This window comes from Macrobrachium nipponense, chromosome 12, assembly GCF_015104395.2.
Source record: "Macrobrachium nipponense isolate FS-2020 chromosome 12, ASM1510439v2, whole genome shotgun sequence".
Taxonomy (NCBI): Eukaryota; Metazoa; Arthropoda; class Malacostraca; order Decapoda; family Palaemonidae; genus Macrobrachium; species Macrobrachium nipponense.
In genome coordinates this window covers 59422036-59439535 of record NC_087205.1, presented here as the reverse complement: position 1 = coordinate 59439535, position 17500 = coordinate 59422036, and the positions used below count along the sequence as shown (strand labels likewise).

The 17500-nt window shown below is 36.3% G+C and overlaps 1 protein-coding gene across 1 annotated transcript in view; it reads right to left on the bottom strand.

Moving 5' to 3' along the window:
- LOC135224549 (uncharacterized) overlaps window positions 1-17500 on the bottom strand; it is a 561973-nt gene that overhangs the window by 98403 nt on the left and 446070 nt on the right. The window contains exon 2 of the mRNA XM_064263647.1: window positions 14517-14622. Within this exon, the coding sequence (XP_064119717.1) occupies window positions 14517-14622 (106 nt within the window). The remainder of the gene's footprint in view (window positions 1-14516; window positions 14623-17500) is intronic.

Below are 17500 nucleotides of genomic sequence, written 5' to 3'. Positions count from 1 at the left end.
ACCCTCCAAACATCAATCATACCAAATTGCAGCCCTCTAGCCTTGGTAGCTTTTAATTTATTCAAGGTTAAAGTTAGCCATGATCACACGTCTGGCACCGGTATGAATGCCACTAACACAGGCCACCTCCGGGCCGCGGCTGAAAGTTTTACAGCATTATACACTATACAGAAAACTCGATTGTGCCGATTAACACATCCGATCGGGTTCTTCAGTCGTCATCCTCTTACGATTAAGCCCAGCCCCGTGCTAGCACGGGCTCTGCCTTGAAGGCAGCCCGAAAGGCTCTTCATTAAAGCGTATCTTTTGAAAAATGAAAGTAAATAAAACTCAGAACTTTCTTTTTTAGTTTGTAAGTCTGCGCACGACTGTGCGCTTTGCGCTTAGACATAGTCAGAATCCTGTTCCTAAAAAACGCTACTCAACGAAAGGATGAAAAAACTCAAAAACATGGTACAAGATATTTTTATATCGTTAGATATAAAAACGGCAGTAAAGGAAAACGAACAAAAGTAATAAATATGGGTGCAGGGTATAAAAGTGACTGCACAATTACTGATTGCAGAAAAATACCGAAAATATTGACCATGGATTTGTGACTGGACACAGATGTACACAGTTAGAAAATTAAATTATGTTCGTAGGCAGAGGATAAGAGGACTGGGCATGGATTCAGAGTGGACATTCAACATTTGCCAAGGAGAAAACCTGCATTAACGGGAAGAACCTACACTAATAAGGGGGTAAAAATGGAAATGAAGGTTTAGAATGGTACCACATAAATGCGAGGAAAAGTGAGCATATTCACAAAGTGGATATTTATAAATGAAAATTCTGAAGTGGATTTAGTTGTATGAGAAGGGAAGATGGGCGATTCTCTTAATGTAGACGAGATATTTATCCACAGGTAGTAAAGGGGATAAGATTATAAATTAAGTGGCTCAGAACCCAAAAGAGTCCAAAGAGGTGCTCATTCTGTAAAAATAACAAGCTTTGAGGGAACAGAGCGCATTCTTAAATTATGAAAGAATGATAGCTGTAAATGAAAGTCGGAGAAAAAGTTTGCACACGAATGGATCCACGTGAAGGAGAGGGAAAAGATTGCTCATAAATGCAACGCTAATGGAGATAAAGCCGAACTGACTTTTAGTTTTCTACAAATACTATACTTAAAACTATTTATACGGGTTTATTTTACCTTAACATTCGAAATACACTGCTTCTGCTTCAACAATATAGTTACCTTACAGCATCAGTGTCTCATGAATGACACCGACATGGGTGATGGAGCTTCACAAAATAATAATAAAAAAAAATATCGCCTCACACCAGGTCAGCCTTCATCGAGCTCACTTGCAACCGAACCCCACGATATATAGAGCCAGTTCTTGCAATGGCCAGTTGCAAATTGCTATTCGGACAACTCATTTCTAAAGCCTTCACAACAAACGACTTTAACCGACTGGTTCATCGGAGATGCTGAATTAATGCGCCCTCATTCATTTGCGTATTCATGGAGTCATGTCATGCATGCACTCGTGTATTTTATAATTGCTTTTGCATAATTTCAGTTTATCACCTAAGAGACATTAACAAAGAATTGCCTTTTTTTTATGTTACAAATATGTGAAACGTTGATAATACCTGACGCTACTTATGAGGCAATTTATAACTTCAATGTTTTACGAATTGTATTTATATCTGCAGGCAGAAATACTTGGTTCAATTCTTTCGATACATGTCGAACAGTCCAGTTGATGGTTCAGGCTAAGTAATATATATGTAAATTTTTTCCATATTGCGCCAAAGCTGTTAAAATGACGAAATATAAGAGATGGCCAAGACGGATAGTCCAAATCATAAGGTCATGTGTATCATAGGGTAACTTTATTTTACAATCCTTAAATTAGTACCAGTGACGACAGTCTAAATGTGGAGTTCATTACCAATGGATTACCAGTGCAACACACAATGCATGAGTTTAAGACACGCTCCTTTTATTATTATTATTATTATTTATTATTATTATTATTATTATCATTATTATTATTATTATTGTTATTGTTGTTGTTTTTGAATGAAATTAGTGCATCAGCTGCATTTATTTTGTATCGAGTCTTCTCTATTTTTTTTATTATTGCGTTTTCTCTACTCCTGCAGCGGAGGAGTAACGTTCCGATGCTCTTCATGTCCAGGAGGGAAAGAGTCGAAATTAAGGAAGTGTAGTATATCTCTCTTCGGTCGGTGCGTCACCATTTTGGTCGTCTCCTTCATAGTCCTCTCCTTCATGGCCATCAGGATGGTCTGCTACAGGGTCGCCCGATGCAGTAGCAGGGAAAAAGCAGCAATTGAGAAAATAAAGATGACAATACAAATTAAATTGCAGCTGATGCAGCAATTGCATTCAACAATAATTGTTTAAAAAAGGGTCTTCTGCCGGTATATTATATTATTATTATTATTATTATTATTATTATTATTATTATTATTATTATTATTATTATTATTAAAAATTTCATTTACTGTCAAAATGAATCCGTGTATAATAATTATGCTACCGGAACCGTAAGGTTTTTCAGTTTATTCCAATTATTATATGTCTTTATATAGCCATTTTTCTCCATAATAGTGTTTAACGGCACTTGATTCAGCGGATCTTTTTCCCTGGTGTTTGACCTCAGCGTTGACCACGATATTGTTTGCATAAATAAGCAGAAATATACATACATGCAAGTGCGTATATTAAATAACGAGTAAACAGACAGTAGTTGAATCCGTCGCTATTTGTCAAGTCCTGCCGTGTTTCATACATCGATTGAAAAAAAAAAATTGATACTTAAGATAGGAAGGTTGTAAGTAGAGTATTCGGTTAACATTGGCAGATATTCCAATGAAATACCTAATGAGAAACTGTTTAGAAACCTTGGTGAATACAAACATTGAAAAACAAAATGTTTTGAAAAAAAAAAATTCGCTCTCAAATTTCGCCAAATAAAAATAATAATCATAGCATCATCAATAATAACAACAACATCAACAACACTGCACGGTAAATTAACATACTGAAGGCGAAACCAAGGTTGCCTTTTTTTTTTAAATTGGACGAATCTGACCCCCTCAGCCCAAACCAAGACGTCATTTTTAGCAGAAAGAATCGAGGTTGGAGGAAAAACATTGTTACCACCCGAGATGCAAACACATAAAAATTGAAGACGAAAGGAGGCCGCATTTCCCTTCCAGACACAAAGGAAGCATCATCCATGCAACCGAGTCCAAAGGCGGCGAACGGATGACCGAGTGGATGAGGAAAACAAATCAATCGCACAGGCAAGGTTTTTCAAGGAAGGCATCGTTTGCGGCTTTAGCTCTGGCAAACGATTCGGGAAATAAAGAGAGAAGTAAAGCCATAACAGAGGTGAAAGGGAGAACTTGGATAAAATGTGGAGAGTGACTGGATAAAATTAAATTGAAAATTGTTATAATAGTAATGATTTTAGGAAACCTACCAAAAAAGCATCTATATTATATATATATATATATATATATATATAGATATAATATATATATATATATATATGGATAGATTGATAGATAGATAGGTATATATATATATATATATATATATATATATATATATATATATATATATATATATATATATATATATTTATATAAATGTGTATATATATATATATATATATATATATATATATATATATATATATATATATATATATATATATATATATATATATATATATATATATATATATATATATATATATATATATATTTATATATAAATATATATAGTATATATGTATTATCACACATCATATTGTCTTTATAGGCCTTTCGCTGTTCCTTACCGTCAGTGCTTCCAGATTCTATAATCTTTTACCACCTCGAAGCTTCCCACATGAGTGAACCATCACAAACCCTCTAATACAGCCATTTTTCTCAACACCAACCATTTTACTACTCCTACATAGTTAAACTTTGCTCATCTTTACAATTCTTCTTATAACATAATACATACCAGAAATAATTCACTTCTATAAATTCTACCTCTTCCCTTTCATTTTAATTCAACATTCACACTTCACTTCCATATCAGAGAGTTGGCTCAACAATTGCCTCCTATATTCCACCCTTGGCTTCCATAAACCAAGTTTTTCCCAAATCTTTAAAACACACCTACTCTTGTCTCGCAAAGCCTGCTCCTTGCGCATTTTCTCTCAATCTTGCATTATCAGGAATTTTTACTCCCTTTTACTTATAATAATCTACTGCTATTCTCTAGCTGTGATCCAGACAACCTCTGCCCCCTTAAGCCCACAACGTTCTTCCCTAATGAAACTTGTCATTTGTGATATTCTTTCTGTCAAAATCCTACCATACAAGTCCCTGCTATACTAATCAAGGTTATGTCCGCATAATTTTTTAATTATTACAGATTTTTCTATTACTTTTACCCTTTAACAAAGGAGAACTATGTCTCTCATCAATTCCTTTGTAGTTCCCTTGTCCAAGTACACACATACACACACACACAATGTGTTGCGTGCGTGCGTGTGCTTGGTATCTGCACCGAGGGAGAAGAGTTTTGCTTTCTTTTCATGCCAATTCTTGTTACTGAATAAACACAATTGGTTTCAACCATGAAGGCCGTTTTGTTGCCTCCAATCAACTCTTTGCCACCTGATCCTCTCTCTCTCTCTCTCTCTCTCTCTCTCTCTCTCTCTCTCTCCAAAACTACTTGGCGGCCTTTCAGACCACCGCGATGGAAATTAAATCTTTTCTCTTAAAATGTTTCTTCATTTCCCTGTTCATTTCCCCTATTCAAATACAGCCTTAGCATTTTTTTTTAATTCTTAATAATGTGGTTTCTTTCTTCATTTCATTCCTTATCCTGTAAATTGTTGTGCTCCTTTCAAGCTCTCTCTCGTCCACTTCCCAGGCATTTACTAACTTTTTATCTCCTATTTTGCTTTGCATTCATCTGCCTTCCATGCAAATTCCTTTGGCTAATTTGATCAGCTTTATTCAAAAGACTGCCCATTTTATCAGTTTCTAGGGAACGCCTCCACTTTTCCACATATCTCTCGAACTCGTGCCGTACCTTTCATTTCAGTCTTATAACGAACAATCGTACTAGAAATTCGGTGAAAAGAGCAACATTTATAATTAAAATTACTAACGACTATGGCCCTGGGTATTCTCGTTCCACACAAATTGATACGCTTCGAATTACGCAAGTTGTATGAGTGTGTAATGGAGACGTTTGGGCGTGGGTCGGCATTTTAGTCTAATGATGAAGTTTATTTAGTGAAACCGAGCTATGTTTACTCTCTCTCTCTCTCTCTCTCTCTCTCTCTCTCTCTCTCTCTCTCAGAGATCGTGATTGTACTAGTACGTGTACCAGGACAAACAACTTGGCATATATATCTAATGCGAGTAGGTCACTGATATTCGTTCCTTACTGATACTATTTAACCTTTTTTCGTATTTGTGCTGTCTTTTCGAAAAGAATTCCCTCCTTAAGTTGGTAAAGACAAACGGTTGTCTCTCTGGATTCACAAAAGAAAAAGAAACATTTTTCCGAGATTTATTATTCATTTTATTGTCAAAATCTACCATCCAGAAAATGCAATTTCCACTCCAGAGTCTTGAGAGCGTTTTCCGTGCAGAGGAGGCGGAGGAGCAGTGGGCAGGAAAATAGGAGGGGCAGGGGGAGGGAGGGGCAGGAGAGGCGGGGCAGGCACCGGGGCGTGGGGAGGGAGCGAATTTTAGCGGTTCTCGATGAGACAGACTTATACGTGGGACGGTGGAAATATAAAATTTCCTGTTGAAAAAGCAATAGCAGACGGAAAACCGTAAAATTTTGTTGAGGGGAAGGACCGGTGGCGATGGGGCAAGAGTTAAACATGTTAGTTATCAGCAATCCTCATCTGTAAGAGTAAAAAACTGAAGAAAAGTGCTGTGAAGCGTTTTCGAAAAACGAAAACAATATTATTTTTTCCTTGTTAGGGATCTTAAGACATGATTGTCCTTAGATTCATAAACTATGAATAAATAAGACATTTCTAGTTACAGGATAGAACCAGATTATGCCACTGTAAACCTATATAGAAAGACTGACAATGCGGAAGCATCATTGGTGTGGTGAAACATGTTTGTCTTCAGAAATTATATTCCCGATAAAGACAATTAAAAAGTGTGCCCAAGTTTCTTCGGTACAATCGAGTTTTCTGTAGTGTATGATGCTGTATGAGCCGCTGCCCGTGAACCTTCCAGCCACGGCCCGGTGGTGGCCTGTCCAAAAGCGCTGCCAGACGCAGGATGATGGCTAAATTTAACCTTTAATAAATTAAAACTCATGAGGTTAGAGGGCTGTAATTTAGTATGTTTGGTGGTTGGGGGGTTGATAATCAACACACCAATTTGCAGCCCTCTAGCCTCAGTGGTTTTTAAGACCTGTGGGCGGACAAAAGAAAAGTGCAGACGGACAGATAAAGCCATCTCAAAAGTTTTCTTTTACAGAAGTCTGAAAATGTAACACCCTACCTGGAAGACAGCACATGCCATCAGTGAGGAACTTTTTTTTTTTTTCTTTCTTTTAATATCCAATGGAAGTTCAGTACATTTCCATTTGAAACCTGAATGGATATGAACTCATTTGATTTCAATATTTCACTTGTCTGCGTTTTAAATAATTACTAAAAAATAATAATTATTATAATTATTAATTATTATTATATTAATAACGCTTTGAAATTTAATCATCATCTTTAATGGAAAAATAAATTCGTTAATTCTGACAGTATCAAAACATTTCCACTTCTATTTAATGCAAAACGCTTCATGCATAATTAACCAAAATCCTTACCTAACTATTCAGTAAATGATTATAAAGAATTAGTTCTGCATCATACTTTATAAATATTTCAGAATATCGATATCTTTGGAAAACACTTTCCTTTTAGATACAAGTAATCTTATAAAGGTATTAATAGCCATATTACTATATATAATATATAATTAATAATATATTATATATTATTATTAATAGATAATGGTATGTTACATATTATTATATATATAGATAATTATTATATATTATAATATATTATTATATTATATATTACATTATATTATAATACATATATAGTATATATATATACTTTCAATATACTATATAATACCATCATTTATATACACACACTAGGTGGGCTGTTCGAAATTAGAGGCCCCCCCCCCCCTCTACAGCATAAACTAAAATTGATATGGACAAAAACAAAAGTATTTCAGAACAGGTATTTATTTAAGTTTCTCTCTGAGTATTTAATGTTTTGTGTGGCCTCCATCTGTCTGTACCACAGCCTGCATTCTTGAGGGGTATGATTTCAGCAAATCGCAAAAAAGCAGAGACTCAAACTCCATTTCCCTGAGCACTTCGGTCACCTCTCTTCGCAGGTCGTCGAGGCTTGGTATACCATCATAGTTTACTGTTCATGCTTCAGCACGATCCTTGAAGATATAACCAATATTTTCACACACATTAAGGTCAGGGGAGCTACCTGGAAATTCACTTGGCAAGAAGAAATCTATCCTACAGTTTCGAAGCAGCTCCTGTGTCTGAAGAGCCTTGAAACATGGTGCCTTATCATGCAAAAATGTGACTTCAACAGATAACACATTTTCAGGATCTTTGAGGAAAGGAAATACTCCATCAATAAGTACAGTTTCTCTGAAGTATTCGCCATTCCATGACTGTCTTTTTTCTTTGATGATCCACATTAACCGTTTGGCTGTGAAACAGAGAAAAATTCCCAAACATTCAGGAAATTTCACAACTTGGCGATAGCGAACGTCATCGCTGATATCATCCAACTCTGCAGCCCAAATTATGTCATTTTTATGATTTGGCTTCCTGACTGTGTCAATGAAGAATTCATCTGATGCGTCAACATGGAGAAAGTCAGCTTCATCCCAATCTTCTCTCTGTTGCTGAGTGATGTTGGGCTTGCTGATAACATGAAAGGGCTTGATGCCAGATTTTTCAACTCACGATATACAGCACTATAACTTCTCTTCTTTCCCCTTTTCGTTTCTAGATCAAGCGCCAATTTACGTAAACACTTTCTTGGTCTACCCACTGCCTTAGCTATGATGTCTTTTGACTCCTGAGAAAGGATTTCAGGCCTCCCAAGATTCTCACTCTTTTCACGATGACAGTCATATGGATTTTTGTTTCAGTTTCTTTTAACAAAGGATTAATCTCTTTTAATGTATTTAGCTATCCAGGAACGTAAAATGAAGGATGCGCCAGCATCCCTGGCCTCTCAGATGGTTATAGCCTGGATTTGGTAAATCCATCTGATTTCCTCCAAGTCATTAGCTATGGCTGTATCTCATTCCGTCACTCAGTCTGAAAATACAAGTAATGTAAAATAAAAAATAGCTTAATAGAAACTTAAGATAATGTACTTGGAGATGGGCTATAGCAGAAAACTTCATAACTTTCCATTTGTCCTGTGGAGGGGGGGGCTCTAATTTTGAAACACCTGGAATATGGTATATATATATATATATATATATATTATATATATATATATATATATATATATATATATATGTATACATATATATATATGTATATATATATATATATATATATATGTATGCATATATATATATATATATATATGTATGTATGTATGTATGTATGTATGTATGTATGTATGTATGTATGTATGTGTGCGTATGCTTCAGCATAACTCTTAAACGGCCTGAACAATCAACATAACTTTGTACATATGTGACTTACCATCTGGAAAAGAATACTGTGGGAGTAAGACATCACTGGAACCAAATTGGGGTGTGGGTATGGGAAGGGAGTGAAAAAAAAAAAACGAAAACGGCAGATATTAGTGTCTAATCCATAGTTCTGGAGGTCACGGAGATGAATTGTGACACTCCTGATCCCTCGTCTGTATGGTGTTTTCACGTTGCATGGTTATTCAGCAATATGACCAACGGCTTTACGTGACTTCCGAAGCACGTCGAGAATGAACTTCTGTCACCAGAAATACACATCTCTGACCCCTCAGTGGAATGCCAATAATCGAACTCACGGCCACCGAGGCGGCAGGCCAAGACCATACCGATCACGCCACTGAGGTCTGTGACACTCCTGATGCCCCTTCAAGTCCAAGTTCAGCCCTGTTAGGAAGTAGGGGTGAGAAGAGCTGAAATATAAAATGTCACAATGTTGGATAACGTATTTGAAGTAACTATCGTAACAGGAAAAGGAGAGAGAGAGAGAGAGAGAGAGAGAGAGAGATTATTCCGGGCAGGACAGGGTCGGTTAGTTAGTATATATATATATATATATATATATATATATATATATATATATATATAATATATATAGATATATATATATATATATCTATATATAATATATATATATATATATATATATATATATATATATATATATATATAGATATATATATATATATGCATACATATATATACGTACATTAACGTAACGATACATTTACTCAAGTTTGCCTTTGTATGCTATTATTTCCTATTACGGGTCGCCCCCAGAGCAAAAGCCGCAAGTAAGGACTCGGCTTTATATAAATCACTACCACTAAAGTCTTGCCAAACTTCAAAGCGAGTAAAGAGAAATTTCAACACGAGAAATATGAATGGGGAGGAATTTTTTATTTTACTGAGAGTAAACAGAAACACAGATCATTGTACAAAAGTCCGTAGTCGATGATAGTGTAAACGAAACCGTCGACAGTAACCTAGGCCAAACGAAATAAAATTATAAAAAGGAGAAAGAACGAATCCAAGAAAAGAATGGGTGAAACAGGAGAGGCAAGAAATAACGTCAAAACAAACAAAATGAAAGAAAAACAAAGCATATCCAAGGATAAAGTGCAAAGCTCAAAATAAGAGGCCATAAAATTCTCAGACAAACAAAATGCTACAACAAACGCAGCTGTAAAAACAAATGCGACAAATAAAAACCGAAATAAAAAGGAGAGAGAGAGAGAGAGAGAGAGAGAGAGAGAGAGAGAGAGAGAGGATGAAAGAATTCAAGAAGACAAAGTTACACACACGGATAGAGTACAAAGGATGAGAGAGAGAGAGAGAGAGAGAGAGAGAGAGAGAGAGAGAGAGAGAGAGAGAGAGAATTGTTTTTATATATACTCAAGACATGCACTTTCAGAAAATTTTTAATGATTTAGCAGCTAACCAAATGAATAGGTACAGAGCATAGGTCCAACCTAGGTAACTATTTCCTCTTTGGATTCAATAACAGAAGTTGTTTTCAACGTTTTGTTTCCGCCGTCCTGAAATACTCTCACCGAGAGCGACGTTGTGATGTTTAGGAATTTCGTGGAGATACCACGTTTGGAGAAATTCCTTTTGTTCAAACAGCTCTAACACTGCTCCTGCATTTATAAAACTGAAAAACTGATAGCAAGAAAGTATTTGACAGCCAGCACGTGCATATAATTCTTAATGACCGACAAGGTACAGATATCCTTTGCATCACAGCAATAATGAACATGTGGTATATCAAATGTTTATATATCAATATTTAAATTGCCATTACATTTATGTGCCATAATAATATGATGGGAGTATGACATCAGCAGAGAAAATGGATCTTCTGCTAAACAAAAGAAAAAAAAAACAAGACATGTAAAACCTGACGAGTATTTACAAGTTAATGGGTAAATAAATTTCATTAAGCTTGGTTTACCTGTGAACTATTATTCCATTATCTCTTGAAGAATTCTTGAGGCCATTTTGGCAACTGTAACTTGCGCATTCTACTATTATTGGGATAAGGTATGGAAAAAAAAGTCGTAATCACACTGAACCCTGTTCAATATGGCGGCTCCCGAGTTTTTCAAGATGGCTCCAAGGCTCTGCAGTCCCTCCCAGGTAGGTTAACACCAAGCTACGTAGTACTACGAAACAAATGAAAAAACTTGAAGGAAAAGTGGAGTCACACAAAGAGATAAAAAAACAGCCATATGAAGATGTATACTTAGAGAGTTAGTAGAAAACCTCAAGGAAAATGCAGGCATGGATGACAAAGAGTCGAAAACCTTGAGAAGAAGTGGAGTTATACAAAGATAGAGAAGGAAAATCCTTAGGAATATGTGGCATAAAAAATACAGTGTGAAAACTTCCACGGTAAGTGGAATCTCACTCACAGACTGAAAGAAAGAAAGAAAGACAGAGAAACCATCAAAAAGTGAATTCACAGAGAGAGAGAGAGAGAGAGAGAGAGAGAGAGAGAGAGAGAGAGAGAGAGGTAATTCTCAAATAGAGGGGAGGTCACAGAGAAAGAGGGAGGGAGATAAACTCTCACGAGAAGTCCATTCAGAGAGAGAGAGAGAGAGACTAAAACATAATAAGAAACCTCAACAAGAAGCGGAGTCACAGAGAGAGAGAAAAACCCCAAACAAAAATCAGGGAAAAAAACAGGAGAGGAGAAGAGACGAGGAGGAGAGATAGAGAGAGAGAGCAGGCGAGAGAGAGAGAGAGAGAGAGAGAGAGAGAGTGCCCTCAAAAAGATTTGAAACCAACAAGAGAAACAGACTGAAAAAAACTTCAGAAGATATAGAGAAAACTCTCAGGTAGAAGTTGAGTCACACAAAGATAGTGACAACCTCTAGGAAAACAGTGAAGAGAGAGAGAGAGAGAGAGAGAGAGAGAGAGAGAGAGAACTGGAGTCACGGAGAGCAAAGGAGGAAGAGACAATGAAAATCTCCAACGGAGAAGTGGACTCCCAGAGGAGATGGAGTGAAAACCCTTCAAGGAGAAGTGGAGTCAGTCCAGGAGTAAAGCAAGCGGAGAAGCAATCATTGCATGATCTCCGGCAAGGCAAGCAGTGCACTTGAAATCGATATTCTGCATCAGGGTCTTGCCACGGAAAATGACAACCAGCCTAATACACCTGTCAAGACCTGAAGGTGACATGTTTCAAATCTCTCTTGTTTTGCGGCCAAGAAAGGCACAGACACCTAGCCCAAGAGGGTAGCGCCATTCTCCCTATTTGTAGCAAGGGCTGCCCGCCCCCCCACCTTCGCCTCCACCGCCCCTTACCCCCATGCTATTTTTGCTCGAGTCTCCGCTATATTTCTTGACGACCGGGGTGAATGGCGAGTTTTTATAGCTCTATGTAGAAGCTCATTTAAGATTACGATAAACTAATCTCTCCTTACGGTGTTTATAGTTTCTCTGTGTTGCCTAAGAAAAGGTTGTTTCAACAGTTTGTTTTTCTTTCGCCACCGTTCACTTCTGCCCGTTCCCTCCTTAATAAACAGCGTTTTTAAGGCACTGACAGAGACTGGTTTTGGTATACATCCATACGGGAATTCATATCACAATGAACATAGATACCACTATTCTCCTCTGAACGAAACGTGTATATTATATATATATATATATATATATATATACTATATATATATATATATTAATATATATATATATGTATGTATATATATATATATATATATATATATAGATATATATATCATATATATTTTATATATATATAAATATATGTATATATATATATATATAATTATATAATATATATATATATACTATATATATATATACATATATATACACACACATATATATATATAATATATATATATAGATAGATAGATAGATATATGATTATAATCACTTTAGCACGTAATTCATTTATCAAACATATCCACAGATGAAAAATAAGAGGCGAGGTGTAGGTCCTGAGTGGTTTCGACTTTACTTCCAAGCCATTGACGAAGGACTGATACACAGTATTAGAAGTCACAAATATATATACCACAGAGACAGTCTGCAGTCTCAAACGGTTGTGTGTGTGTGTGTGTATATATATATATATATATACATATGGGTGCGTGTGTCAATATGTTTGTATGTGAACGTGCGCGCGCACAATGTATCTTCCTTAGCGGATTTACAGAAATCTGACAAGATAAACTAAGTTTCTGATAATAATAATACAGCGCAAAATTGACCACGGTAGTATTCGTCAGTTCGCCGTTACATATATACAGCCATTGCTAACTTTATTTCCCTAATCGAGCTTTTCCAAAAGTTTGTTAATTTCATTAAAATTGTCTCCCCCGCCTCTCTCTCTCTTCTCTCTCTCTCTCTCTCTCTCTCTCCTCTCTCTCTCTCTCATTAAAACAAGGGCGATATACCTCGTGTACCTGAATTCGCAAAAGAACCAGGGATGATAATCCGTGTTTTATTGCAGCAGCAATTAGTAACATATTGGCTTTGCATAGATTGAAGCTGAATTTCCAGTGGCCATTATGAAATTCATAGGGTCCGCTGATGGTAGGGGTGGGTGGACGGGGTAGAGGCTTACCCCTCCATTCCAGGCTCCACCGACCATTGGGCATTCAACATGGGAGCATTTGGCCAGGAATTTCCTTTCGCAAATGCTCATTCCCGGGGGCATTTAATCTCCCAACCGAGCGTTTCCGTTTATGAGACGAGAGAAATGACGAGTCCTCATTCAATTCGAGTCGTATCGAACAGGTTTTTGAGAATACGCGGATGGCGAGCGTAGGTTAATGGCTAAGGGGTGCACGCCCATCTCTGTAACAGGGAGATACAAATGGTTCCAGCCATTTACTTGTATAAAGGGATACTAGAATCTTCCTGTCTGTAACCATGAAGCCATTCTTGGATTCTTAATGGCAATAGAGGAAGCGTTACAGGCAAATGATATTCCTGTTCGATACCGGGTGAAAAGTACAGTTAAAATAATGGGAACATAATAGAAATATCGCAGGTGAAGAAAAAAACTAGTTCTCGGAGTTTATCCAGGTTGACCGGGATGATTCTAACGAAAAGTGTGGCAGAATAGAAAGTTGTTTTATTGACTAAAAGACGATTATCATGTCTGTCTGAAAAACTATACGAACAATAACGAAGGATAATGTCAAAATAATTACGCACCCACCGATATAAAGAATGCAAAACCTTAAATAAAGCTAAGGAAAATGAATGCACTATAAAACAGTAACCAAAGCGAACGGTAAAGCTATGCTGTTATATACACAGGATGGACTTGACACACGCTAAATAAAATTAAGAATTTACATTCATTACACATAATATTATGTTCAAGTGATTACTAAGTCGATTACTAGATGCAAATGATTATTGAAATCCCTAGCCAATTAATCAGTATCCCATACCTGTATATCACGTATTTTGTATGTATATACGTATGTGTACGCAGTTTCCAGACGGATCGACTATGTTACTGTGTTTCTACTATTTATGAAGCACCCACATTTATATAAATATTCAAAATGAATCTATGCATGTAAAAATTTAATTTTGTTAGCCAAATGGGTAAACAAGATTGTATTTCTTTAGCGTAACAGACCTTCAAGAGTCCAAAGATGGAAAAACTTTGATACAAAGCTTTCACTTACCTCTGTAATCCAAATTATTGACATAGACATTGATTTGCATGTACCCAGCATTGCAAGATGCCTGGATGTTAGGTGTGAACGCCTCGTCAACCTGCTGAGCCATTATCTGAAAAAGAAAAAAAATTTCAAATGTCAGTCAAGTATGAGCTTTCACAAACTCATTCAATACCTGTCACGTTTAGTTTTTCCCTTTTTTATGTTTTGTTAATCATCATTGTATTTCATATAATTTATAGTAATTGTACATGCACTGTGAGGTATTGCACCTTATGGATTTCATTTATCATTAGAGAGACAATGCAAAATTTAACAAGTATTAGGAAATTGCTGGAAATAATCAACATTTCATTGGTTACGCCTTTTCTTTTTTTCTGTAATCAGCGGTCAACTAACATGAAATATCCTACTGACTTACTTAATTAAAAACCATATTCTCATTGACTCCAGAACTGTCAGTCTTCACAGAAAAAGATAACAAAGAAGACGTTTCCAGAAGTCCCCCTGACAAGCAGCCGTTGATAATGTTTTCCCATATACACTTTGCATGAAAATACAAATGAAGTTTTTCAGTTTATTTTCTTTTCATGCTATTTCATAGTTATCCATCCATCAAGCTATTTCCGAGTTCGAATACTGAAGACCCCTCCAGATCTCAGATATTTTCATATAACATGAATACAAATTACAGATTCCCATAAATAAAAAAAAATAAAAAGTACAAGTGTAATGTACCGCGGAGTCCAGTAAGATTAGTTAATAAAACATAAAAAAAAAAACTTTTGATCGCCTTCTCATACCTGTTCTACGTTTTCAACAAATTTGAATCTCTCTCTCTCTCTCTCTCTCTCTCTCTCTCTCCATATCCAAGAAAGTTTAGTCCGCGCCTTTCCCTCGACCGGAGAACAACCACAAATTGTCCCTATCTGGCAGCAGCCTAACTTCGAGACGAACTAAACTTCCCTTCCTGCTATTATTCAAGACACTGTTCTGCCGCCAACTCATTATATTATCTAAGGAGGGGACGAGGAGTGAGACTGCATGTGTCCTAACATTAATTAGTCCCCCGTTACAGCCACAATAATTAATCCCTAATGGATCCTGTAACGCGAATACCTCTAGTTCCATAGACACGGAATCGCCTTCATGTTCATCAGGGTGTTGACTCGAGAAGGGAGTGACGAGAATGGTCTTCTCTCTCCAAGCTTCCAGGCTCTCCAACACACCGCATAAGACGGATGGAACGACTAAGGAGCAGAATTAGGGGGGAATTATGGAATGATAGGAAAACATTTTTCTGTCTTTTCAGATCCAGATTTCAGAACGAATGTTAATTAATAACCAGAGACGCTGTTGGATTGGCATAGAGGGCGATAGAATATTATCCTTTTGATGATTTATGAGCATCACTTGTGAGTGTTAACAAAAACAAGTGCAACAGTTAACATACTGCCTTCCATAAATTTGCTGAAAACATTTACAACTGAATAATTACTTTCAATTGTAAGTTTCGATCTTAGATTCACTAGAGGAAGTGTTATCTTTTTGTTATTTCATTTTTCAACTTTACAAATAGAGAAATGCAACAAATAATCCATCAAAATGTTAACCAACATTTATATAAATATGAGAATTTCCCACCAAGAACCAAAAAGGTGTTATATAAAAAAAAAGAAATGGTAATGCAAGCTTTGGTAATGGCAGATTTTTCTCAGTCAAAACCATCAGACCATTGCTCACCTCAAAAAAATGGTTGCGTCAACTATTTACAAAAATTTATTAGTATTATAGCATTTGATTATGTCGACCTCCTTACGCCTAACTAGCTAATGTATTGATTCCACTAAATTATATTCTGCTCCGTATACTTACAGCATTATAATGACGTTACTTTGCTTGGAGAATACGTAAATCATTTCAAATATATAAAAATCATCGATGTCCACAGCTTATGAAAAACTCTTTCAGAATATCCCTTATCCAAAATTACGTTAATTACTTGTCTCATAATGAAATAAACCAGAAATTTACCTAAAATAACGGCCTACAAGTGTAAAAAAGCTCATTCGATATGTAACAGGCTACTTGTGAGCAGCAAAAAATCTGTCACAGACTCAGAGTGAAGCTGTGAATTCAAGTCAGCCCACTGAGGCTTCTTTAACCATTGACCCTATATAAGTATGCAGAATGAAGGTTTATCTAGGCCGGATTTTTAGAATGGTACTTAACGTCCCTTTGGTGTGGAATTACAGTCTCATCCCTCTCTTACATTACTGCCATCTTTGATAGTATGGTATGGAATGGAATACAGAGTTTAGGCTAAAGGCCAAGCACTGGGACCTATGAGGTCATTCAGCGTGGTAAGGAAATTGAGAGCCGGTATGTTTGAAAGATGTAACAGAAGGAAATCCTCGCGGTTGCACTGTGAAATAATTGTTAGAGAGTGTGGACAGCAAGAGGGAACAAATATAATATAAATGGAGGTACAGTAAGGGGAATGAAAGGGGTTGCAGCTCAGGGCCGAAGGGACGTTGATGGTTTGGGGGCAGATATAACTATATAGTTGTCTTCGCACACCATCTACTTTCGTGCCGCACAGCATTTACAAATGTTATTCAGTTTCACAACAAAATGGTCTGTGTATTGAGGGTACTAAGAGATATGACAAATCCAGGAATAACAGGAGAAACTAACGCCTCTTTCATAAGCTTCTGTTTCACAAGTCAGGTTATTGGAGAGTGAAAGGAAAAGTTCACATTATAGATGTGCGAGTTTTGTGCTCACAAAAAGTGCAGATACATATATTCTTTTTTTAAGCACCCATGATACTGAGAAAGAATATTCTGGGAAATGGTTTGTTTGTATGGTGTTTTTACGTTTTTCTGGGTAATGGAAATTTCACGGTAATAAGCGTGTTTGTCCGATGTATGCGTGTAACTTCATATACAAAAATCATGATAACGAAAGTTTGTTAACAAATTTATTTG